At 35.1% G+C, this 26,374-nt stretch overlaps 1 protein-coding gene across 1 annotated transcript in view; it reads right to left on the bottom strand.

The window, feature by feature from the left end:
* Positions 1 to 16: 16 nt before the first annotated feature.
* The window catches only part of MTNR1A (melatonin receptor 1A), a gene marked incomplete at its 3' end in the record, with an annotated part of 50,213 nt that continues 23,855 nt past the window's right edge, over positions 17 to 26,374 (bottom strand). The window contains exon 2 of the mRNA XM_079306572.1: positions 17 to 885. Coding sequence (XP_079162698.1) covers positions 17 to 885 — 869 coding nt within the window. The remainder of the gene's footprint in view (positions 886 to 26,374) is intronic.

Raw genomic sequence — 26,374 nt, 5'->3', positions numbered from 1 at the left:
AGTAAGATTCCCATTTTCAGACAGAGTCCACTTTCACTTGATTGTTGTTTGTAATCAGTGGAGAAGGTTTGCTTCTCATTCTGTCTCCTGCTTCATTAGAACTATCCTGGAAAAAAACTTTCGCTGTACAAAACGTGACAATAATTCTCTTGTATTCTCTTCTGAAGTTCTGGTTCAGGAGTCCATATACTATAGCATTAAGGCAGCTGTTGAAATATGCCATGTAATAACTAGACACAAACAACCACTCTGGAATCCTAGGGATTACAGTTTTGGGGTTGACAGCCACTGCAAGGCCTATAAAGTTCAAGGGAGCCCAGCAGACTGCAAACAGTACAAACACCACAAACATGGTCACAAAGTTTCTGAAGTCGTGTGGTTTCAGCCTAGGCTTGTTATCTGGTTTAACCCTCCGCCTTACCTGAATAACGAGGATCCATATTCGCAAGTAACAGAAAGTGACCACGGCAATGGGAAGCAGGAAGTGGAAAAACACAACGGCAATAGTGTATGCTGAGCTCACAGACTGCGCAAACGTACACGAGTAAATCCGGGGGTCGTACTGCAGAGAGCCCACAAACAGGTTGGGCACGATAGCCACGAAAGTTAGGAGCCATATGAGAACAACATAGCACAGAGAATTCCTGTCGCTGTACAGCTTGTCATATTTGAGACTGTGGCAGATATAGCAGTAGCGATTGATAGCGATGCCTGTAATATTGAAGATTGATCCAATCACACTCAGGCCCATCAAGAAGCCACTAATCTGGCAGTGTAGGTATCCCAGTTTCCATCCGTTGTGAAACACAGATGTGAGGACCAGTGGATAAGGGTAGATAGCTACTATCAAGTCTGCAACTGCCAGGCTTACAACAAACACATTTCCTGTAAAATAAATATAAAAAGGCAAATATTAGTTTTTCTTTTGCTCTTTTCTGTAATTTCTGCTCTCTTTATATTAATGAGAAGTCTCAGTGGAGTACTTTAAATGTAATTAGTTTCTACTTTCTAGCTCAAAATTCATTCTCATATATCAGAAATAAGACACTCATTTTTAGTTTAAAAAGGCAGCTTAACTTAAAGATGCACCTTCAGAAAAAAAAACTGTCTTTAGGCTTATCTACCATGACCTATTACTTTTACCATGCCATCTATTTTGATTCTTTCCATCACACAGAATTCATATCAAATTAAAATATTCATAACTTTAGGGCTTGCATTAGCTTTAAATAGTCTGTCCTGAAAAATTAGCAAAATTAATAATACTAATATATTTCCATACTCACATTTACCTTCTTTATTCATCTGCCTTTTGTTACATTAACGAGACCTTAACGTTTTCAGTCCTGAAATTAAAATATCTTTTCTCCCCTTTATATTTCAGGCTTCTATGATTTTATTGTGACTTTTACATTATTCTCTTTGAATCTGCTGGCAAGTACTTAAATAATCTAAACTTCTAAGAGTCTAGTTGAACATAGTTGTCTTTCCTAAAGACACGCTCTTCAATGAAAAAGATGGTGGGCAGTGGCCTAGACAGTTCCCAAACAGTACTGATGCCCCATTTTTCTCTGCCTCCAAACTGGAAAATTAAGCAATGAAACATTCTGCTGTTTCATTTTTTTAAAAAAGGGAGATGATATTCTTCAAACACAATAAAATCCATCATGTTTTGAATCCATTTTTTGAGAATACATTATATTTTCTTTTTTAGTTGCTTAAATGATAACCCATCTGAATGCCTCCCAATCATTCTAATTTCTAAGAAGAAGCTCACAAGAGACATTGATGTCACTTTTATTCATTTCTTTAATAACTATTACATGTAAAGCTCTAGTTATTCATATCCATAAGTAACAGAAAGCTATCAATGTTATCTACACATGCATGTTTGTAGGTATATAAATGTGCATATATACATAGGCATTTGATATTCAACCTTGTAGTTCTGAGTTTATTCATGGAAGACTAATTGCAAGCTTCTATTGCAACCTGTAATAAAATATATTGTTAGTTTTAGATGATGTAGCACTTCAGTGCTAACCCAAGGTGGGCTTGGTGAACCATTTTATGCATTTACTTTGAGATTTTATTTTATTTTTACATTTTACTGTACTTTACTTCTATGCATTTACTTTTTACAAAATAGAAACAGTTAATAGCAGGGTACTAGGAAAGGTGAAAGTAACTATGGACCAATAAGGCATTTTAGCTGTTAAAATTCTCAAAACTACTTTTTTAATATATTATTTTAAATATCTTCAAATGCACAGCCCTTATTGACCTCAGGCTATAAATGTCCAGTTAGAAATGTTCAGTCTGCAAATACTGTCAGAACAAAACATAGAAATTATCTTTCTTCAGATGCTACCTACACTGCTGTGTTTACATTTTGATACATGCACAAAGTACCACATTTGATATTGATACTAATGGCACCTGGAACAAATGGCCTCGATTAAAAGACTGCTGCACTAGTTTTCCTTGATTTAGTATCTGGATTTATAAATAACTTTCTTGTGATAGTGTCTGTAGCTGTTTTGTCTTTGACTGGGGATTCACTGCCAGACTGAAATATGCTTATCCTGAAGCCTTTGGCAGAATTCCAGATCATTTCAGCACAAACACCAGAGCTTCTTTAGGCAGAAGATGACACAGGAAAAAAACACTGCTTTCAGAATTTATCCTTGATGTAGTGGCAACTGATACAAGAACAAGAGACTGGATGGAACTTAGAGCTCTTTGTTTATCTGAGGAATCAAGAAGTGAGAAGTAAATTAGAAGCTGCTGTTGGCAAGTTTTTTCCCACTTGTCCAGAATATTGCAGGATTGGTGAAATGATAACATAAAATCCAGACACTTATTAAAATGTAATACTTGAAAGAATTCTATTTATATTTGCTTATTAACTTTCTGCTTAGCTGGAGACTGCCCATGCTAAACTTCTTTCTCTGTCATCCACTAAAACTTCTGCTGCTGCTCACCATTATTATTGATATTGCTGTTATTTACCCACTTTAGCCAAATGATAAGGACAAAATTAAAAGGGTTTTTTCCCCTTTAAAAGGTGTTTTACTGAAAAGTGAGGGATGGTATATATTTGTCTGAATAGTTTTAGCTTTGGAAACAAATAAGTCTAGGAAGAGTGTGCACTCTGTCTCTGAATGAACCAAATTTCAGGCTTCCATAAAATCATGCAACACTGTTGTTCCAGCTTTTTCAACTAGCTGTTGTAGAATGACAGACTGAAGATCTTGGAAACTCAAGCTGTTTCATGTGAAAATTGGAGGCTAGCAGGAGGCTGACAGGATATCCTAGTAGCCTTTAAAAAAACCCAAAAATTAAATCATGAGTTTGGAAACCAAGTCCCAAGCTGCCAGCTCATGGTTAGCATGTCAGCTGAGTGAATAAAGTGTTAGGGGTGGAAACTGCTTGGAAACCAGATACCTGTTTGCAGACAGGACTTTGAATCTGGCTTTCAGGAAGGGTTATTTTCAAACTGGAGTTCAGATACATTCTCCTTATGAGCACAGTAAGTGCTCTTTTGCTAATACAGAAATTTCAAGTAAAAAAATTTGGCATTATTATGATGGTTGTATATTTTGAGGTTCATTGTTTCAGATCCTGAAGTTGCATCTGAAATGAAGTTGAGCTTTCCTATGCTACACAATAAACTATTTCAAACATGATCCTGACTTTAGATACTGCAATCACTAAAAAATATTATTAGTTTATGAAATCACCATATTATAACAGCATATTGTGAAATTAAACTCTTATGTTTGTAGAATATTTAGTATTTTAAAGATGAGTATCACAAAAACATATATAGAAAAGATTTAATTTTTATCTTCAGATTTATTTTTGAACAGAATGCTATAAATGAAGTGTGAAATTGCATATTGAGCCCTTCAAAAAGGCCACAAAATCAAAATCTTGAATTATTCTTTCTTGAAGAAAAAATATTAATTCTCTTCAGAGAGTAAGACCATGTTACTGTGAAAAAATGTGATTTGTGTACCTAAAGAATACATTATTATGCATTAACACCAGTTGGTTGAACTGAGAAGGCAGAGGTTGAATTTCTTGACTTTGACATAAGCCAAATAAGCTTTAATAAATTTAAGCAAATGTTGTGCAGTGGATGTATGTGGGAAGAAAGATAATCTGGTAACCAGTTAGAGCAAGTTATGTTTTTAGATGCTGTCTAAAGCAATGTTCCACTAAATATTTTCACCAAAAGAAGTCTTTCTGCTCAGCAAACACTTAGCAACATCAGATCTACCTGCTGAATATAAAGCTGCATTAATACAACAGAAAACAAACCAGTGTTTTTCTAGACAATTGGACTTTTCCAAGAGCACAACACAACATTAACTGAGTGTAAAAATTGTGACCCTGACAGATTATAAGAAAAAATGCTTATGGGATTACCAAGGTGTCAAAATGAATATGACAGCCTCAATAAGAACTACATGATGAAGTTGTATCAGTAGCAAATTGTACTTGCAGAACATACACAAATTACTGTGTGGGTCGTTATTCTCTAGATTTAGTGCTATGTCCTGAATGATAAGTAGAAAGTGTACAGAAATTTCTAGCAACCTAAATATGTACATAATATTAATGGAAAAAAGATTAAAGTTCGTGGACATAGAGTTAGAATGAAGGGCTAAACACAGCTCAAAAATGACTAATTCTTCTGGTAATTTTAGGAGAACTGAAGGTGATGTGGTCAACAGAGCTCTTTCCGCAAGTGCCAGCACTGAGAAGTACTTTTACTTTTCTAAAATATTTAGTCTAGGAAAAATAACCTATTGTAAAAAAGGGATACAGCTTATGTATGGAAAAAAAAACAACAGTGCTTTAAAGCATTAAAGGGATTCCAGATAAAATATTTGGTACTCAGAAAATCTGAGTGAATTTTAGAGAAGATCTCATATTGCTAGCAACATCATAAGGCTACTTTTTCTCCTTCTTTTCACAAGTTATTTCTATATCTTTTAATATTGGTTGCCAAGTCTATTCTATTCACCTTTTTCGAAGTTTTTCCTGGATCAGGAATGCTTTGGCTCCCTACAACTAATTCTTTCCAAAAGCCATCATGTTTTCATCATGTAGCTGAATTTGAAACACATACCATCACATTTCCATCAGTGCTTCAGGATGGACCAATTTTAGGTGAGGGTTTTATCCTTTATGCCAAATGGAGTTGCATTATCTTTTTAGGTAAGATTAAACACAGGACCTGCAACAGTCATTGAAGTCACATACAAGGATTTTGTTTCAGTGGCCATTGTCTCAGACCTCCAATGTTCACTTGCTATGTCTTCAAAGAAAGAGGATAGTGCTAATTTTTAGATCAAACTTAGTTTCTAATGATCACATTCATGTCATTTTTATCTACTCTCTTTTCACTACTTGTAGGACATTGCCAGACACATTAACAGTAATTTCCATTTTTTTCATAACTAGCCTTAATTAATTGGATGCTTTCCTATATTTTGTTCATGTTTTGTAGACATTAAACTGCATTTAAATACTGACAAGTTTGTTATGTACAGAGCTTTTGCACATCTAATAGCACAAAAAATTTACATATTTATTTATATTTTTATCTACATTTTATTTTATTTATGTTTTTAAGCACTGGTTTCTGATAATTCTAATACTTCTACCAATTTTCTTCAAGGATATCTCACAGGTTTTTTGGTTTTATGAAATCTTTCTGATTTATCTAGCCTTTGCTCAGGGTGTTAATTTGAGAGTTTATGTTCCTAGCTGAAAACAAGACAATGATAGGTGCTCAGCAGTGAACACTTTCAGCAGCAGAAACTTTAAAGGTGATACCTCATAATTGGGTACAGCATCAGAGAGATTAACTTCTTCCTTAGAGAGGCATTGTGCCAGGCCCCCACTAATTTAATAATGTTTCCATGCACAAAATGGTGTCCCAAAGACAAATATTAAAGCTAGATTTGTTTCATATTCTATGAACATTTTTGCCCTGAATATTGTTCCATTAGCACTAACATTTCACTTTAAAAAAAAAGCAAAACAACATAAACAACTACAAAATCAAGGAGTGAAAGCTGTTTTTGTGAGTAGCTAATACAAATTTAATACAATTTTCTTGTACATGTATCTAGAAACAGATCTTAGCTTTACTCAGCGTTTCTTCTGCCTTGGAAATCAGCCAGACAGAATGTTTCAAGAAAAAGATCAGTTCATAACTTTTCTAGCATTAAATTATTTCTGGAAAGTTGTTGTACTTGGCAGCACAGCTTGGGTTTTCACAGAGATCATGCACAACAAAAATTGCTAAATTAAAATAGTTGTAAGTGGAGACAATGGCCATGGTTTCTTAGGAAAAACCCCAAAGTCAAGTAAGGTTACCTAGACAAACAAGTATGCAGTCCTAGCTTCACTGAAGAGAGATTTGAAGTGTCTAAGAAACCAACAATCCTTGCAGCTCAGCATCAAAATGGCACAAAACAGCTGAGCAAAAATGTAGGAATAAATATTACATAAGCCCCAAGTTACTCCTGGGAGCTTCATTCACTTTACAGATCATAATATCAACTCCCCTAGATCTGAAAAACCTATTTTTAAACTAAAGACACTATTTATAAACCTGTCCTGAATCGAGAAGTCCACGTGCACATTAAATTTGAATAGCGTGATGGGCCTGTGGGCTTTGCTCCTCATAACCAGGTTAACCCTGATGATGCAGGTGGTGATACAGGGAAATGTGAGAGGTGTAAATCCCACAGCCAACCTTGTGGCCTTAAAATTATGTAAATAAAGTCTTTCCTTTGGAGCTGAGAAAAGACTTTGCATTATTTTGCCATTTTCATAAAACCTCATTCACATGTACACTTCTGTCACATCACAGAAGGGACTTTCAGACCTGCTGTCATCCAGTTGGAATGCTAATGAAACCAACAGGGCAATTAAAGACATTGCCACTGCCTACAGAAGTAATGATGATAGGAAGGTAACTTGTTAGCACTGAGGAGAGTATTAAATATTTGAGGTTTAAATTCATTTACAATCTAACTAAAGCAGAAATACTTTAGTGTCAGGTAAGTTCAGATAATGAAATTACCTAAGTAACCTCCACACTTAACTCCAGTTAATAGTAATTCAGGGTCCTGAGTCTTCCAGGTCTGGACAGTTGGAGAACTACATAACAGTATATTAGAGAGGTGTCAAAGAATAGATTTGTTAAAGAGCTATCAGAATCCATGTTGTAATGTTTTGTTTCACTGTGCTGAAAGTTGGAGAAAAATTTACATAATCAGCACAGCATAAATGAAAGATTACTGATGCATTCAGAAAAGAAAATGCTATACTGTATTTAGATTAATTATCACACAGAATCTTCCAGTGAAGCTGCAGCACAATTAAATTTGAAATGCCTATGCCATCTTCTGGCCAAGAAAATTAGACACATGAAAGAGTAATTGGTAGAAAATGGCAGTAACAAATTCTGTAGTATTCAGACCAAAGGAATGGTTGCTTATCTGGTCCAAGCTGAATGTAGCCAAAGAGTATACAGATGAGATTTACAGATAAGCCAAACAACATACAATTTTCTGTGGTTTTATCACCTACCATCCTTTTTTGCAGCCCCATGGCACACATGTGAGTGAGAAGGCTCCTGCTCTCCTTCTCAGAGTCTAAAAATATTTGCTGCTGCTATTTTTGGTGGTTCAGTGATGAGAGGAAAGTGATGTGAGTTTACTGTCAGGCACAGAAGGGAACTGAATCCATATGCTGGATGAGTGCTACAGACTTGGGGATGTTCCTTGCCTCTGGCAGTTTTGTATGACATGCCAGGGCTGCTTTGAAAATATCTCTTATATTGGACCTCTCACAGGAGAGGCATACTTAGTTTGTACTGTGTGGCAGATTTGGGAGGTGCATGGGATATTGAATACCTCAGTACTGATAAGACTGAGGTACTTCTGGTTATGACAAGAAGGGCAGCACTATCCACTGGATGAACTTACCTGATATGAAATATAAAGCACTATAGGAAAGCAGCACTAAAGAAAAGGCCTAGACAACCATTGCCCATTTAGGCACCTAGAACAGCACTGAACAGGAGCTGACATTGGCTGAAGATCTCTTGTGAAACTGAACTTAAAAAATCTAAAAGTGGTCAGGGTATTTTTTAAACAACTTTTAAGAAATGCCATTTTAAAAAGCACTTTAAATAGCTCTCAGAGCTACAGTGCACCTCAGGATACACTCAGCTTTCTGCTACATTATGCAGGGGCATGAAATATTTTGCTTTGAAATTCTGCATGGTGGGTTCATGTCCAAGATATTTTGCTTTAGAAGCAGCAGCAAATTGAACAAGACTTCTGTTCTTTTACAGAAATGTCTAAAATTTAATCACAGCTAATACCTATTTACCTTGCTAAAAAGATTGCATTAAACTGGCACTGTCATAGGATTTTATAGTTTTAAAACATAAAAATAATAGTGACTCTTGCTGCCCAGCCAAGAATGAACTAAGATATAACGCAAAATATCAAGAAGACTTGTAGTGATGCTGACATGAATCAACAAATCCTGCTGTCTTACAGGTGAAGGTTAGGAACCAGGGCAGGCACACATACTGGTGAATCTCTCAAGTTCTGTGACCCTGATTTTGGCTCTGGTATCTGCCTGGCCTGTTCTTTCCACAGTTCACTGGGTGGGTGTGTGTGTTTTCAAGGTCAGAACTTCTATCCCCTTTGAGCATCAGCTTCTTCTATCATGATGACAATATCCCAGAGATCAAATAGATTTGCCTGAATAACTTATCCACTTTTACAGAAGGGAATTATATTGCCATTTCTGACTTGATCTTTTCTATCTCTAATTTCTATGATTCATTTGGGGAGGAAAAAAAAATCCTGTGGACAGCCTGTTCTCCATAGCCTAGATGTTACAGAACACTGAGGTTCAGCAAGCTGTCTGAAACCGATTAGACTAACAATGCTGCTGATGTCAGAGGATCACGCTACTGGACTGCATCACACCAGAATCAGTGAGAGTGCTTTTCACCCCTTAACTGTATTTGCACCAAAGACTGAAAAATATATCGAAAGACAAAAATTGTACTGTTCACAGCAATATCAGAGCTCAGATAAATAAGACTAATAATACAGTTCAAATGTAGGAACAGGCAGAGATGGATGCTTATGAAATATAATTACATTTTGTGTCTGTACAAAATCTCACAGATCTGTCAGAACTAGACAGTGTGAAGACACAGTCTATTCCCTTCCAAAGTCTAATATGTATTTTGAGAAAATAAGTTGGAAAAAACAGGAGAGTGAAGTTGCAACCACATAACTGACAGGAAAGCCTGACAGGAAAGGCTTCCATAGTGCATAAAACATTGCAAACACAAAATCACTTTCCTGAATCTCTTTGAAAATCACACTTTTATGTAACAAGATTTTGTGGCTGAATTTGTCCAGAATTATTCATGGGATGAAAAAGATGTTTAAAAATTCTCAAGAGGACAAAATAATCAATTTTTTTCTGTTATGACTAGTAACAGTACAACTGGTCATACAGCCATTGTAGATAGTAGACAGCAAAGCTAATACAATGAGTTCATAAAATAGTCTTCCCGGTTTTTCTTTTAAAATCAGCAGTGGTAAGACACCTGCCAAGAAAGTGGAAAATAGCATTATAGAAAAAAAATCACTTATATACAGTTACACATGGTGTTTACACTCTCCTCCTCAATCCATTCTCTAGTTCTCTATTTTTCCTTTTCCTCCTTTTTATATTTATTCCATCACCATGTTTTTTCTCTCCTTACTGACTTATGACCCAAAGTCTTTTTTTTTCTGACAGAAGCCTTTTTTCCTCCATGTTTTCCCCTCTTTTCCTCTCTTCTTCATTGCCTCAAGTTTCTTGGAAGATGCAGATGATTATCATACTCATTCCCACCTTATCAGTTTGATGGTTTTTATAGTTTAGTCCACCGTGCCACTATCACAGACCCAAGTGACTTCAGTTCTTCCTCCCTTCCTTTCAGTTCTTCATTTTTTCTATTGTACTACAGAAGTCAAGTCGAATGGTCCCAAACCAGAGTGGAGCAAGTGAAATGGTATCAAGTATCAGGGGAATTCACCAGAATAAGGGCCACTTTAATTCCAGTGTTAGTGGCATTTGTTTATGTAAATAACTGATGGTATCAAGAATTCTTGCTGTTCTGTACCATCAGAAATGCATTACCAATGGAAACGGAAAGATGGGCAAATAAATGGAACTTCCATGGCAGCAAAGTGAAGGATTTTAATATCCATCTTCTCTGCTGTTTGTCTTTTTCTCTTCATGAGGGACAATCGAATAAAGAAAACAGGGCATGGAAAAACAGCTCTGGATTAAAACAGAGTGAAGACCCAAGATGTAGAGTTCCTTTCTTCTGTAAAAAGATTTTAAAACCTTGTGAAATTTGCTCCAGCAATTGGATCAAAATACTTTTCCAGCCCAACACAGACACGTATACTATACTCCTTTTTCTGTTGTTTGAATATGTCCACAGACTACCAGGAGAAACCTTTATGTAACACATTCTTTTGTAATTTGGTGGGAACTCACACCAACTGCAGAGTTCTGCACCTTCCACAATGGGGTAAAAATATGTTAAGAAATACAAATTAGAACTTAAACGAGTTAGAGTGACTGTCAGGCAAATTCACAATATGACAAAACAACAAAGCAGACAACTTTCTTAGAGCAGATTTTCTGGATTGTTGCAGCAAGCAATTAAAACTATAGCCCTGGCAATTTAAATCTGTCAAAAGCTTAGAGGATTATACTTTTGCCTCTTGTATCATTACAAAAAATGATTTAGGTATAGGATAGTTTTATAAGAAATTAATTTATAAGAAATTAATTAATAAGAAATAAAGAAAGCAAAAATATAAAAAAATAATATACAAAATATATAAGAAATTGTGGAAGAAAGTAGTTAATACATTATTGCCCTGATTCCTTAATCATAATTTTTTTGCTCCTGCACAATATGATTGACCAGGAAACAATGTTTTTTCGCATATATTTAGATGTGTATTTTAAAATACGTTGCTGATTAAACCTACAGTTGACATTTTATATTAGAGGAGAAAGAATGAAGATGTTGCACTATCTTAAGTAAAATTTGCATTTTAATTTGTATCAAAAAAGGTTGCAGGAAACATGCACTTTATCTACACCAAATACCCTTGGTTTTGGTTTTTTGTTTGTGGATCTTTTTTCCCCCTAAAGATTTGACTTCTGGTCCTCTCATAGAACTAAATGTGAATGAATAAAATTCTCAGTTTTCTAATGTTATCCTCATTGCTAGTAGCAACAGTCTACAAAGAATTCAAAATAAAGTTTAACACTTGTGACATTTGAACGACCATAAATTATTTTCATTTATTCTAATGCTCCCTGTGCAATTTAGTTTCTTCATTACAAAAGCAACTGTCAAATAGACTAAACAACAGGAGCAAGCTAACTATAGATTTTACAAAACTTTAAAAAATAGTCTTAAGGCATTATTCCTGTAATTCTTCAGACAAATAAAGATATGAAATTTTTTTTCAGTATTTCTTCTAGACAGCCTAAATTAGACAGTGACTTCACTGCAGGCAAAAATACTAAGCTATCCTAAATTCATGACAATACCTGTATAATGTACAATGATATGGGAAGTATTGATGCTCTTGTACATCACCAAGTTCTTCTGCAACTGGATGCACTATTACACTACTTGGTAATAAACATGTCTCCACTTAAATTTTAACTGAATTATCTATTTTTTGCTGTGGGTCTGAATGATGAAACTATCACAGAAGTTGGTTCTGGGTTGACCAGATCTCTGGAAATCAAGAAGACTTCATTTATTGCTTGTTTCTTTGTTTTGTTTTTTTTTTTTTTGCCCTTTTTTGCTGCATGATGGAATTTTTCATACAGAATAGAAAAAAAAAATTCAAGCACTAGTTATTTCAGAGAAAACTAGTCAGACAAATAGTGAGGTATGGTTACCCTTTGACATCATAGAAGATTTCAGGTATTTCCACACTGTAACTTTAAAAAGTGAAGTCTACTTAATGGATTTTTCTTCTCTTTAGCAACTACTGTTATAGAAGTTCAAAAATGTTCAATATCCTCTTGATTATTCAATTAAAAATACAGGATTTTTGCATTTAATGCTTATTAGAAACAAAATGGAGTTTGGATTTGTGCCTTTTATCTTTACAGTATTAAAGGAAGTTCTTTATTGAGAGGTCCCTTACCTAGAGATGTATAATTCAGCATACAGATGAATTTGCCAAATCATTGAAACCTTAGAAGTAGGCTTTTCAAAATGAAAAAAGAATGGCTAAAAGAATGATTCAGCTACCTTCACTGATAAACTGAAGTAGTGTAAGTGAGCAAATTAGTGGGTCATTGCATTATTGAATTGTTATTCCTCTCCATCTTGTTTTAGTTATTTGCCTTTTTTCCAGGTTTTACTTTTATGAAGAGTGGTGTACAATTTCTCAGAAAGCATTTTTTTTTTTCTTGCTTAAGACTAAACTGCTTGTTTATCAGTGAATGTAGTCAAAAAACTATGAGTCTATGGCTCTAGCTAATATGAAAGAAATAAATAGTGTTGACTTTCAGTACCTACGTATCTTCAGAACTTATCACTCAGAGTTCTTATTTAACATGTTGCACAAGACTGTCCAGCACAATAATACAAAACTGCTGAAACCTACACTTGCTGTCAAAAGTATTGGATTTTGCATTATAGTAATTTCAGTGTGGGTGCATTTAAAAGCTGTGTTATGATATCTCATCTGAATTATTTGTACCCATTGATTTTTGTTATGACTCAGAAATACCCTAACAGAGCACTTGGAGAAAGCAAACACAATTTTTCAAATTAAGTTCAATACCTCTAGTGTAAAAATATGAAGCCTTCTGCTGTGTGAAAATAAAACAAATCTGGAAAACTATACCACCATTATGATCTTAATCTCATACATTATGCATCTAATATCTTAGCTGTGAAGCTCCTTTCCTTTTTGAATGCCTATTTTTTTCTCTTATACTACTTTCTATCATTGTTTAAATGTTAGCAAGAATCTTACAGAAAAAAAAAGCTTTTAAGCTAGCTGAAAAGCTATATATAGACAGCTAAAGATAGTATCCTTTTAAATATTCAGTAAAAACATTTCCAGCTCTCCCTCTGAACCTTACTGCTCAGTTCTTCATCTTTTTTTAGGCAGGAGCTTTCTGTGTGCCAACATAATTCATTATTTAACAAAATTTAGCAAACCAGAAGTCAACAATACTACTTATGAAACTAAAAATAAGAAACCCAAAGAAATGTGGAATAACTATCCCAATGAATATTAATAAAAGTATTTCTATGTTTAAAGGATGCCAAAAAGCAGAAGTTCTGTATAATTAGCGCATGTCAAAGACACCATATACTTATATTGTGGTACAAAACCTGACTCAAAGTTTATTGTGAAGAAGAATGAGTGGTAAGGAAGCCTGAGCTTCAAACAGCACTGAATGGTAGGTTCACATTTCATTACTTTTTTCTATTAGGGAGTAATCATCTCATTTTTAAAACAATATCTTTGTAAAATATATACAGGTGACTGTATGCTAAGAAAAAAGGTGTGTGTGGGGGGGGGGAAACTGTCTTCACACCTCATCTAAAACTACCTAGATTTCTTACTTCAGTTTTAAAAAGATTGGAATTTAGCTTTGTAGGTGAAAAGATTTCTTCAAAAATTTTAAAGACAGCTTGAGCTCCTCAGAGAACCATTTAAGCTGCTTCCATGTATGAGCACAAAACTATCTGCTTTAGCACTTTAATGTACTTTTTAAGCTAATAGCAGAAGGGCTTCCCCTAAAGATCTGACCAACGATTTTCATTTGTGTTTTGTAGAACTGTGCAGTTCATGAATCAGAAGCTCATTATTTTCATTAACAGGCAAAAAATTCCTTTTAAATCTTTTACTGAAGTTATGTGTGTGTCAGTTGAAATCATTGATGGGCAATAGTAGAATTTCTCGGAATTATAGTCATTTCCTCATGGACTTGAATTAATATCTTAGGAAAGTCCAAGTGTTTTTGTTTATAAATTCCAGTATCTGGAATAGGACTGTGCCAGTTCTTTACAGTAGTTTTAGATATACTTTATTAAGAAGCTGCTTCCTGTCAGTTTGGTGTGGAAGGATGTTGATCTGGTCAGAGCTTTAAAATAGATCAATCAACTTTCTTACAGCAAGCTCAGTGAAGAAAACCATGTAAGAAATACAGCAACAAAAACAAACCAGTTTCTCCCTGCATTTTTTGTATTTCTAAGGCAGCTCTTTTCTTCCAGAATTGATTTCTGTCAGTTCCATACTTTGATGGTCTCCTGTGGTCCTCTTCTCATTTCTTAGGCCTGATGTGTTTTCTGTTCTTCTCAGCCATCCCACTTTTTGCTATAGCTGTAAACTCTCTTCTTGATGCCTTCTGTGCCTGAGCTTCTGGTTGGCTGGTGCTTGCTTTTATTGACCCTGCTCAGCTGCTTCTGAGGGAGAGTAATTTCCCCTTTCTTCTGGGAGATAAACCTCACCCACATGTGCCTTTATTAACAATATGTGGCAAGCAGAGTGAGGAAAAAACTAATACCCTTACTCAGACTTAAGGGAGAGAAAACCAGAAGTTAAACTTTCCATTCTAAAGGCAATCCAATCTATGCCAAATCACTAAGTCAAGCAAATGAACAAACACAACCAACCTTATTCTTCCAGCATAACAAACTGCTTTGTTATATTTCAGTAGAGGTATAAAAGTGAGAAGATGCAAAAAGCAGGACCAGTATCAAAAGAATAAACCAAGTATTGTTTAGTTTATCCATCAATGATTTGGATGAAGGGGCAGATGCTTCCTCAGTAAGCTCAGTGAACACAAAATTGGGAGGAGTGGCTGATAACCCAGAGTGCTGTGCAGTGCTTCAGAAGAACCTTGACAGCCTTGAGAGATGGGCAGAGAAATTGATGTATTTTTGGTAGGATGATGGGGAGAGACTTGGTCCACTTCCATTCTCTGCCAGGGAACTGCATTTTAGAAAGTCCCTCCACAGGTAAAGCATGAGAGCAGCCAGGTTCGCTGTGAAATGCAGCCTCTCATGCTTGGATTCTATCATATCACAATAGTAAAATGGTTGTTGAATAAATATTCATGCAATTAGTTAGTGTTGCAATTGTGATTTTTACCATAAACTGCAGAAGTAGAACTTCTATGTCCTTTAATAATAGGGAAAAAAGGATATTTTGGGGTAATTAGTATCCTGTGCATTTTAGCCTATTTTTGCTTGCCCAGATCACAGAATCATCAAGGCTGAAAGTGACCTTCAAATTCAACTAGTCCAATCATCAACCAAGCACACCATAATAACCCCTTAACTGTATCCCCAGGTGCCACATCCAGATGTCTCTTGAATATTTCCAGAGATAGTGAACCCACTACCTCTCTGGGAAACTCATTCCAATGCCCAACATATCAGTGGTTTGCTTTTTTTTTTTAATTTGTAATCTGAACCTCCTCTGCACAGCTTAAGGTCAGCTGCTCTCATCCTTTCACTTGAGACATGGCAGAAGAAATCAACCCTCCCTTCACCATAACCTCCTTCTGGGGGGCTGTAGAGAGCAGTGAAGTTGTCCCTGAGCCTCTTTTTCTCCAGACTAAACAATCCTTCAGCCTCTCCTGTAAGACTCAGCCTTTCTCCAGCTCTGTTGTCCTTCTCTGGACTGGCTCCAGCACCTCCACGTGTTTCTTGCAGTGTGTGGCCCAAAACTAAACTCAGGATTGAAGGTGCAGCCTTGCCAGTGCTGAGTACAGTGGGACAGTCCCTCTCCTAGTCCTGCTGGCCACACTGTGGCTGATACAGGCCAGGACAGCATTGGCCACTGGACACACAGCTAGCTCCTGTTCAGCTGGCTCCTGTCCAGCATCCACTAGTGGGTCACTCACCACCCGTGTCAGGCAGTTCTGTACTCTCCAGGAACCTTCTAGACTCCCTCTTCTCTGCTGGGCTGCATTTCCAGTGGACATCCAGCAAGTAGAAGTTCCCCAAAACATATAGGTAGAAAACACATAGGCTATACAAGGCAAGAAACAATTAGCTATATGGCAAAAAAAAAGTAAGGACTGCCATGGATTTATGTCTCTATGAATAGGGAAGATTATTTGTTGCCCCTAGTTCATAATAAAAATTTAGATGTTGATGTCAATCTGATTACAGTCCATTTGGGATTTAAGGTTTAAAAATCATGCTATACATGGCTTCAAATTAAAAATCAGCCTCACATCTATTTAGTTAATTGCACAAATATAGAGTATTGGGACTAGGGTTTATAGTATTAAATGCCTGCATTAGTATTTTATAATTTATAATAATGTTGTTCATACATAAAATGATTCACTGAGAACACATTATTATGTAGTGACCTTTTAGTGCTCCCTACAGAACCTTGCTCACTGAGATTATTGAACTACTTCATAGAAAAGAGAAGAAATCTGAATCCCCCCAAAAGAGCCAATGACAGAAATCTTGCAGAATTATCAAATCACCATGAATACATCCTGTTTGTATATTACTCACGCTTATTATTATTGGACACAAGCCCTTCAAGTAACACACATGGAAATTTCCAGTAGCAGCTATTATAGTATTTTATTATTTTAGTCATTTCATTCCCCCCCAAGAAGAAAAAAACTGGAGTGTAGTGATATCAAAGCAAGGCTTTTCTAGAAGAAAACTCCAAGAAGCAATAAAAATAAATATTTTAAAAATCAAATCCAGAAAAAGTAGCATCATTATTAAGAAGTGTAATGGGGGCTTAGTAGATTAGCTTTTATTTAACATAGTATCTTTTTATATTTTTATTTACTAACTCATTATGATTCAGTTTCCAAAAGTAAAAAATCAGGCATAACCTATTTCCTTGTAAAGTTAACTATTCTGAAGACTGAATTAATTTATTTGCACTCAAGTGTGTTTAAGAATGAATAAAATACCCAACAGATTCATTCATATAAGGTTCTGAATAATCCTTTGAAGTAAATTCAAGGGTAAAAAACCAGAAATCTCAATGCTTTGGTTTTCATGACAAAGACTAAAGAAAAGAAAAGAATGCTTTTTACATAAACCAGAAATATTTCACTATCTGGGCTGAATTTTGTGTACAGAAATAAATTGAAATTCTGTGTGGAAATCTCTTGTATAATACCAGAGAAATTAATTATGGAGACATGTTCCCTCGGTCTGCAAGATGTTTCAGAGAAAAAACTGTGAATTAAGTTCATATTTTAAGTGTCTTTTAGGCTGATGGGTGGTGCTTTGCATTGCTATACTGTAGGATCAGGGTTTGCTGTAGAGCCTTACCTTCATTCTCTGAGCAAAAGGATTATTTTTTAAAAATCTCACAGTTAAGAGGCTGGATCAAGAGTTTAATTTAAAAAACCCTAGCACCTAGTACAGACAACTTTGTGTGTTATAGATTTTGCTAAAAGGTCAGAAAAGCAAAATTTCTATTTTCAAAAGAATGGCAGCATTTATCAGGATAGGGCTGTTACTAATTCTGGGCTTTCAGTAATCTTAAGAGAGCAGCAGTGTGGTCATGTCCAGCCTGACCTGAGCCAGCAAAAGATATTGAAGATATGTCACTTCTATGGACTGTAAATTGATGGATCACTTCCAAAATTACACTGGTTATTGTTATTATTATTATTATTCTGCTTCCTTCTCTATTCTTTGATTTTTTTTTTTCTTCTGCCCACAGTTTGAGGCACAAATAGTGGAGGATGTGCTACCTCTAAATGACAAGGTCTGCTTTCAATGCATGGATGCTCCAAAAACAAAATGAATGAGGCTTTTGAAGATAATTTAATCACATTAGGACCAATCTTTTTGCTTTTTTTTCCTCATATTTTCTCATAAAGATATATTGATGTGAGATGGCATATGGGGAAAGACAGCTTCTGAAGAAAAATGTTTCATATTCCTTAGTCTAGTAGATACATGAAAGGATATCAGAATGTCCATCACTAAGTGATGGATAGCTTTTGTCCTGAAGTTTTTATGCCATGAAGTTAATAAAAATTGGTGCCTTTGCCAGAGGCAAGTGTAAACTAAAGTGAATTTGAATTTGTTTCTTATCTAGCTGCTGGAAATCTTCAGAAATTATAATATAAATACCCTGTCCTGGTGATATTGACATTATAAACACATGGCAATGTCTCATGGAGGTTGTACCAGAATTTCCATACAAAACTATCAGAATCATTACATATTTGAAAGAATAAGTAATAATAAAAGAAAAATCTTATGTCCTTTACCATTAAATCTACTTTCAGTCTTTCAGGTAATTTTTTATTCTAACTAATGAGTACTCAGAAACTTTGCAGTCACTGAAGTTAACAAATCTATCAAGTCTGACATTTCCTCCTGCTAAGTTAACTGTTCTGGGAATAGAATTGTCTTATTTGCTCTGAGTTGTGTTGTGTTTAAGAATGAATTCAAGTTACACATTAGATTTAGTAGCCTGAATGAATCTTCCAGTTATAGCCCTGTATTCCTTTGGTAAAGGCCAGCTATAAAAGATCATAAAAAGTGAAAGGCCAAGGTTTGTGCTAATATGCATTCATCTTACCATCTCTAAAAAGGGTTCTGTGTTTGAGAGAAATTGTAACTGCCATGATCATTGTAGGAAAAGTACTGTTACAGGATATGTGCTCACCTTCTGGTAAATGGAAGACAAAATCCAATGACTGTTAGGTGCAATTTCTCTCTGTTTTCTTGTGAATGTATTGGAGGAAAACTTTCAGGTCTAAATTTGTTTGCCTAAGTTAATCAACATAAGCACAGGAACTTTGAGGAAACCATACATGGTTGCAAGCACTGAGAATAAATCTGTTCAGTGATTGCTCAAATTTAAAGTCATACACATTTGAAAAATTGTCCTTATCAAGGCCTAAAACCAGTCATTACTATTCTATAGGATTTCAAACAACCTCAATTTTATTATATTGAAATCCATCCAAAAATTTCAGCATAATGCCCCACTAAAAATAGAAATTCTTACTAAAAATGATGATCATATCCTTAACAAGTTTAGGTTTTGACTTTTATTTCATTTTAAAAACTCAGTTTTAACATCAAATAGCAGGAGCATTTTAATATCTGTGCATGTTGCATTTTCAGAAAGCTGACAGAATATAAATAATCCACTGGTTGTATGGCCTGTTTCTCATGTGTACTGCTCTTTGTGTGTGAAGACTGGGTGAGAATGTTCTTTAAATCACCTCATCCATCATGATGCAAGATACCCACTTTTCTGGCTTTTAGATCATTTGGGAACATAGGCACAAACAAAAAAAGGACTAAAAAATGAAGCATGTGTAATTCTTGATTCATAGTGATATATGCTAACTACTATAATAAGTAGATAGCTTCAAAAGTTACAATGTTTACCACAGGAACAAATTTCTGTTCTATAACTTGAACAGATATCAATTTTATAAGACATTGAGCTTTTAAAGGTCTATTTGTTTCTCATATTCACAAATCCCGTGCTGCTGGGTGACATAGCAGTTCAGTATATATGAAACTTCTGGCCAGTTGTTTGAGCTGCAAGTCTGTGAAATAATAATTTTTAGTTTTTTCCAATACATATAAAAAAACTATAAGATATCAGGGGATATTGTAATTGCCACCAATTGGAATTCTGTCTGTTAGCAACATTTTATTTTGGTTCGGATCTTACTCTGTACATTTGAATTAAAATAATTATAATTTAGGAAAAATCTTTTTTTTTTTTTTCCCTTAGGTATTATTGCTAATCATCAATATTTTTCTTGGTAGGTGACTGTGAACTTGAACAGAGTTAAACACTGAAAATAACAGACAGCTCTTGTAGACAGCTAAATCAGAATCACTGAGTGTAAGATCTGCATAGAAGGAAAAGGTAAATTCTTCAGAGCCCTGAAAGCATGTCTATGAGGCAATATGCCCAAATATTTGATACAGACAGGGATCAGACTTGGAGGAAATTTACTTAAGCTTCTAAACCCTTTCCTTGTCCATTAAGCTAGACAGTGTACAGATAAAAGCTTTGGCTCAGGCTCAGATCATATCTGTATGCAATAGATGGCTCTGGAATCAGTCACATCTAAGGACAGTGACTTCTCAAGATCCTCAGTTACTTTTAAGTTTTTCTGAAATTATCAAATCATTCTGAATTTGCATATTGGACACCAAGATTCTGCCCACTGACTTTTTGAATGCTATGATCATACTACTTGTGAAAAACTCTGCAAAGAGTCAGCCAAAGCCATCATTAGGAATATGTTTGTTTAATTAAAGCATGCCATTAATCCAGTGAATAATGTTGCCATAGAGAATATTTCAGTTGCTTCACGAAGTTTAAATTTACATTTGAAATATGTTTTAAAAATATTTTAGATAGCTTTCAAGTGTGGATTAAAATATAATGAGCTAACCATATCCTAGGTATTTTTATATGCAATAAACTATGCATAGTATTTACATGCCTGTCAAGCTCCACTCATTTTAAATGATATTAAAACCAGTCTGCTCTCAAAATTCAATACCCAAAGAAAAGTCAAGTATAAAGTTGCAATGACATCTTTAATTCTTTTCTTTTTGGAAAAACAGATGGGTGTCCAAGTTGAAGTCATGAATATTTCCTGAGCCAATAATCTGTAAATTTAGCATTTCATATGTGCATCCATGAATTAGCCCACAAAAAATATTTTAGTAAAGTAACAAGTTAATGACTTGAACACAGTGCAGCTCTCTCATAATGCTTGCATCTGCAGTCTAAATGCAGACCATCTTCAAAAGTTAATCAGCATTGGATTGATGATTGCAATGGCTGCTTTGCTTTTGTTGATATGAGGTCTGGTGGACAACAAGCTCAACATGAGTGAACAGTTTGCTGCTGCAGCAGAGAAAGGATGCTGGGTACCACCAACAAGGGCATCACCAGCAGGGAGGGAGAAATCATTGTGCCACTCTGCTCAGTGCTTATCAGGCCACACCTGGAATACTGCTCAGTTTTGGTCCCCACTATACAAAAAAAAAAAAAAAAGTGTATGGGCCTGAGAGAGTCCACAGAAGGGCCATAAAGATGACCATACCACTGGAAGGCTGTGAGGAAAGCCTGAGAGGACTGGGTTTGTTCAGCCTTCAGAGAGGAAAGCTTGGAAAGAACCTTATCACCATGTTCCTGCATTTCAAGGTTAAGATAACTCCCTTTTCAGGAGGAGTCACATGGGAAATAAGAGAGGGGATGGGTACAAGTTACTCCTGGGAAGATTCCAATTTTCACAATGATACCAATCTGGCCCAGAATAATCTCCCCAGGTAAGTGTGGGATTCCCCAGCATTGGACATTTTTAAGATTCAGCTGCACATGGTGCAGAGACATCTTGCATCTTGTTTTACTGTGCTCTTGCCAATAAAGATTAATCCCCCTGGAGGTCCCTTCCAACCTAGTGTTGTAGGATTCTATAAAAATATCTCAGTCAGGAGAGATGACTTGGGAATATGCAGAAGTAAGTGAGTGGGCATTTTTTATTTTTTATATGAGAAACAATTACTGGATAAGTAATCAGCTGATCAAGTAGTCACCAGTCTTCCCTTTCAAAACAAAACTTTAACTTACATACAAAGTGCTTAAAAAAAATAATAAGGAGCACTCTTTTGTAATATTTCAAAACTGACCTAATCAGTGCACAAGCTAGCAAACCAGTGTATGACAGTACTGAATCTTTACTGTATTTTTTTTTTAACTAGGATATTATAAAATCTGTCTGTAATATTTGACAGTGGTCTCTTCTAAGGAGTAAGCAAACATGTTTCCTGCACTGTAAATTGCAGTGGAAAGTTGGCTGCACACATATAAAAGAAGTACTTTCCAATCTACTTGCTAGGCAAGGCACAGAGATGACTTTGACTCTTACTACTCTGTGGGGAACTGGCCAGAACAGTCTGCAGTCAATTTAGCTGCATCTGAAATGGCCCTGAAGTACAACAGAGACCTCAGGAAGGACCATCCAGCTGTGCCAGGAATATGCATAATGTAGACTTTAATTTTGTTCATGCAGAACTGGTTGTGTAGGCTGGTTACACAGCCAACACTCACCATTTGAAGAGTGGGTTTAGTAGTGATTTGACAGTAGAGACAACATGAGAATAACAACCAAGCAGATTCAATCATAGCCTACTTTAATAACTTTAGTTCAGGTTGTCAAAGCTGAATTTAATGCTTAGACTCACATTTGGTACCAATTTTAACTTGAATTGGCCATCTAGCAGCTTGAGGTGGCTTTAAATATTACCCACCAATTACTATTTTACTCCATCAGCAGCTGGTGCTAAAATGTCCCAATTGTTATGCTAGGCACTACCCTAGGGTTGTTGGGTCAGTATGACAGTACAAAGAGAATAGAGGAAAATAAACTTTTTCATCTACATGAAGAAAGCAAAATCAAACATTTCTGGATTTTTTTAAATATTTTAAACCTATTGCTAATCTTTTACTGTACATACTATGATGACAAAACAGGATGAAGTAAAATTCAGTGACAAATAAATATCCTAGCAGAAGGATCAATCTTGGATTCTAAATATTAAGAAATCCCTCTTTAGGTAAAATCTTTAAATATTACAAAACAAAACAAAACAAAACAAAACAAAACAAAAAAAAAAAAGTCACTCCTGTCTGGATATTCTATTTTCTCATGCTTGAAATTCTTCAATCAAATTTGAAAGAGGATCTCTAAGACACTGATGGAAAGTTTCTACAAGGACCTAGTTCTGAAGGAAGCCTTCAGCCACCCTGATACCTGACAGAAGGATAACACAGAAGAACTTAAGCAGCCTAGGTTTATGGAGGGCACTGAAAAGAACTTCCTGGATAGGCAATTGAGGAGCCAAAAGTAAAGATGCTACACTGGACTTCATCTTTATGAACACGGAAGAACTCATGAGGAACTCCAATGACAGAGGCAGCCTGGTCTGCAGTGAACATAAAATGGTGGAGCTCAGAATCCTAAGAAAAGAAGTCAGGCACAAAAGCAGGATCACAGCCCTACATTTCAACCTACATTTTCAGAGGATATGGCCCGGGACAGCAGAATGGTCCAGGAGACCTACCTGGCTGATATTACAGGACTATATATATATATATATATATATATATATATATAAAATGTCACACTGCTGCAACAGGGAAGAAAAGAACACTATAGAGGCAACATAAAAAACTAAGACTATGCCAGATTTTTCATTTTGGCTTTTTGTACTAGTTCCCAGGTACTGTGCTGCTAATTCTCCTCATAACATTTTGTGCCATTAAGGATTATCTGTAGTACTACGAAATAGGACTGACACTGAATACAACAGGCTAATCCAGCTTGAATTGCTAATCTTTGTTAGTAGATCAACAAAAAATATTTTCCTGTTTCTTCTAGATTACACATAAGTGTTTCTAGAGATTAAGAACTGGCATAGTTTAAAGTCCAATACCAAAAACTTTATTGGTTATGATTACAGTACTGGAAAAACTCTGCATTTGCAATTGACAAAATCTCTATTAAACAGGTGGAGACAAAAAATTAGAAGTCACATAACAAAATTAAGTTTTTTCTGAATATATACAGTCTCTTCCATAGGGACCTCTCTTTATTCTCTGCTAGAATAATTATTTTAAAACTTATATGTACAGTTATGCAACTACAAGAGAAAAATCTTGTCTTTGTATACATACAAAAATAATGCTTACGTGTATATATATTTTATACAGGTATGTGATGCCAAATTGTCTCTGTTATAAATATAGAATAAGAAATAAAATGGAGGTAGCTGTGATAAAGGCCACTAGAAGCATCAGAGAAGTTTAGATTTATATTAAGTTAGGTTTATATCAAGTTTGACTCTGTCACAACATTGATTTTTGAGGTGCATTTTTTTGATAACTCAGAGTATAGACAAAGTTGTTGAGTGATAATGTTAGAAAGCAATGTGATAGAATAGTAGAAAATTAAACTATTTAACATAATCAGAAATCTCAGAGACAACTCTCACTCCTTAGGGATATATTTTCCCCTTGTTAAACATACATCAGCCTCATTGATATTAGCAGGAGTGATTTAGGCTTCTTTAAAACTGAAGATGACATTTAATAACTGCATCAGCAATGGACATGTGTTCAGATAATCCAGCTACTCATTTCTGGAAATCATTGTCTGGAAATTGTTTCAGCCTTGCTAAGTAGTCACATTTGCTACATATTGTGAATGAAGCTATCCAAGACATATGAAGTGCTCCCTTTTATATATAATTCCATTATAGATGTATTAATTTTATGTACGTGTTGCTTCAGTTTATCTAATCAATTGCACGTTTTGATGAAAAATAAAGCCTTTAATTTGAGAGAGGCACAGAAATTTTGAAGAACTGCTGAGAGAATTTTCAGAAAAATCCCTATAAACTTACATTTGTAGAAGAAAAAATAAAAGTATTAAATTTTCTCAGTTATTCAATTTAGCTGTGTGGAATCCAGTCTAAACTCTGTATTTGGCTGTCTCTCTATAAAATTATCTACTTCCAGATGACTAACCCAACCAATGTGGTTTTAGAGCTCCTTTCCTCCATGTTTACACTTTGGAATATAATCTCATAAAAAAACTGGAGTCTCCTGATAAACAACAAACCAATCAAATAATTCTGGAGAAAGCTGTCAATCTTTTGCTTGCTATGATCACCTTTTTCTACCTTTGTGGCCCCCAAGTGTACTTGCAGCCTTGTCTTCTCACCTACCAAATGAATATCAAATAGAAGTTCATATTATTCTTTACTTGTCAATTCATCTTTTGTCACCTAGCAGAACTAGCACAGCATCATTTCTCACTGTACTGTAGCACTCAGACAAGGGGTAACCAATTATATTGAGTAATTTCTCCTGGCTGTCACTTCTATTTATCTTTCCTCCCTTTTACTGTTTCTTGTATCTATCAATACAAAAACAGAACAACACACATCTCTGCCCTACATGGAGTATTTCTACACCTCCTGCCAAAACTAACCTGCTGAGAGTCAGCAAAGGAATTAAGGTAAGAGATACCTTCCCAGGATAACCTGGTTTGAGCTTCTAAAACAGACCTCAGGGACTTGGATGCCCAGACCTCAGGTTCAAGGGCAACCAGAAATCCAGTTTCTTTGGGCTTCTTTGACAATCTCAATCACATTTGTCAGCAGTACAAACAGCAGGTTGTATTAAGAAGTTGTGTCAGAAACACAGAGAATTTTCTATTCCTAGTAAAATGCACTGTGGCATATATTTGGATATGAATATTCTAAGTATTTGGATTTTGCAAAGCTCTAGGTATTTCAATTTTTTTTTTACTTTTGTGGTAAAGCAGAACACAGAGTGTGAAGTTGAAGAAAAAACACCTGTCAGACTTGTTTTAAGAAACACAAACATGGAAGAATTCTTTGTGCTCATGAAAATTAGGATATATTTCATTGAAAAGAAAAAATGCCGTTTTTGTGAATGAACATGTTCTCAAGAACTTATCCATACACAGAATTAAATGAACCAGCTACCATCACCTGGACAGAGTTATGTTTTAATTAAAATACATTGTATTTTAATGGATTTTCATACTCTGTAAGGATTAAATAATCAGACTGTATCACATCTTGATGCCAGCTGACTATTTAGTAATGAATACTCATATGAACCCCATGTCTGACTGCTAATTCAGTGAATCAATAACAATATGAATACAGTTCCATTAATCATTTCCTGCTACAGCTAGAAAATCTATAACAAATGTATTATACTCTGCATTCTTATTCTGAGAAGTGATGCATAAAATGGAATACACTACAGCTTAGTTTGCATCTTAATGGTCTAAAAACATGGAACATTTTTCCCCTCTAGTGTCTGGTAGTGGAAATAACAACAAGTTGAATGACTTCTTTTAATGAAAAAACTTTTTTTTTTAATCTATACTCTTTTTTTTTTTTTTTTTTTTTTTTTTTTTTTTTTTTTAATATGAACTGTTAAACTCTAACCTAAGGTATTATTTTGAAATTATTTTCTAATGGAGAATTAATATGAGACCCAACTCATACTGAATTTTTTACTGAAGTTTTATTGCTGATGTCAATGGGGCTTTAATTCCTTTTTAAAATAAGAAAGTGGGGAAAAGATTTATCTTCAGAAATTTCAGATTAGTTAAAGTCATATCATAGTACTGAGTCAAAAGCAGTTACAGCAGATGCAGA

The sequence above is a fragment of the Erithacus rubecula genome (genome assembly GCF_903797595.1).
Source record: "Erithacus rubecula genome assembly, chromosome: 5".
Taxonomy (NCBI): Eukaryota; Metazoa; Chordata; class Aves; order Passeriformes; family Muscicapidae; genus Erithacus; species Erithacus rubecula.
This window is presented reverse-complemented; position numbering and strand designations above follow the sequence as displayed.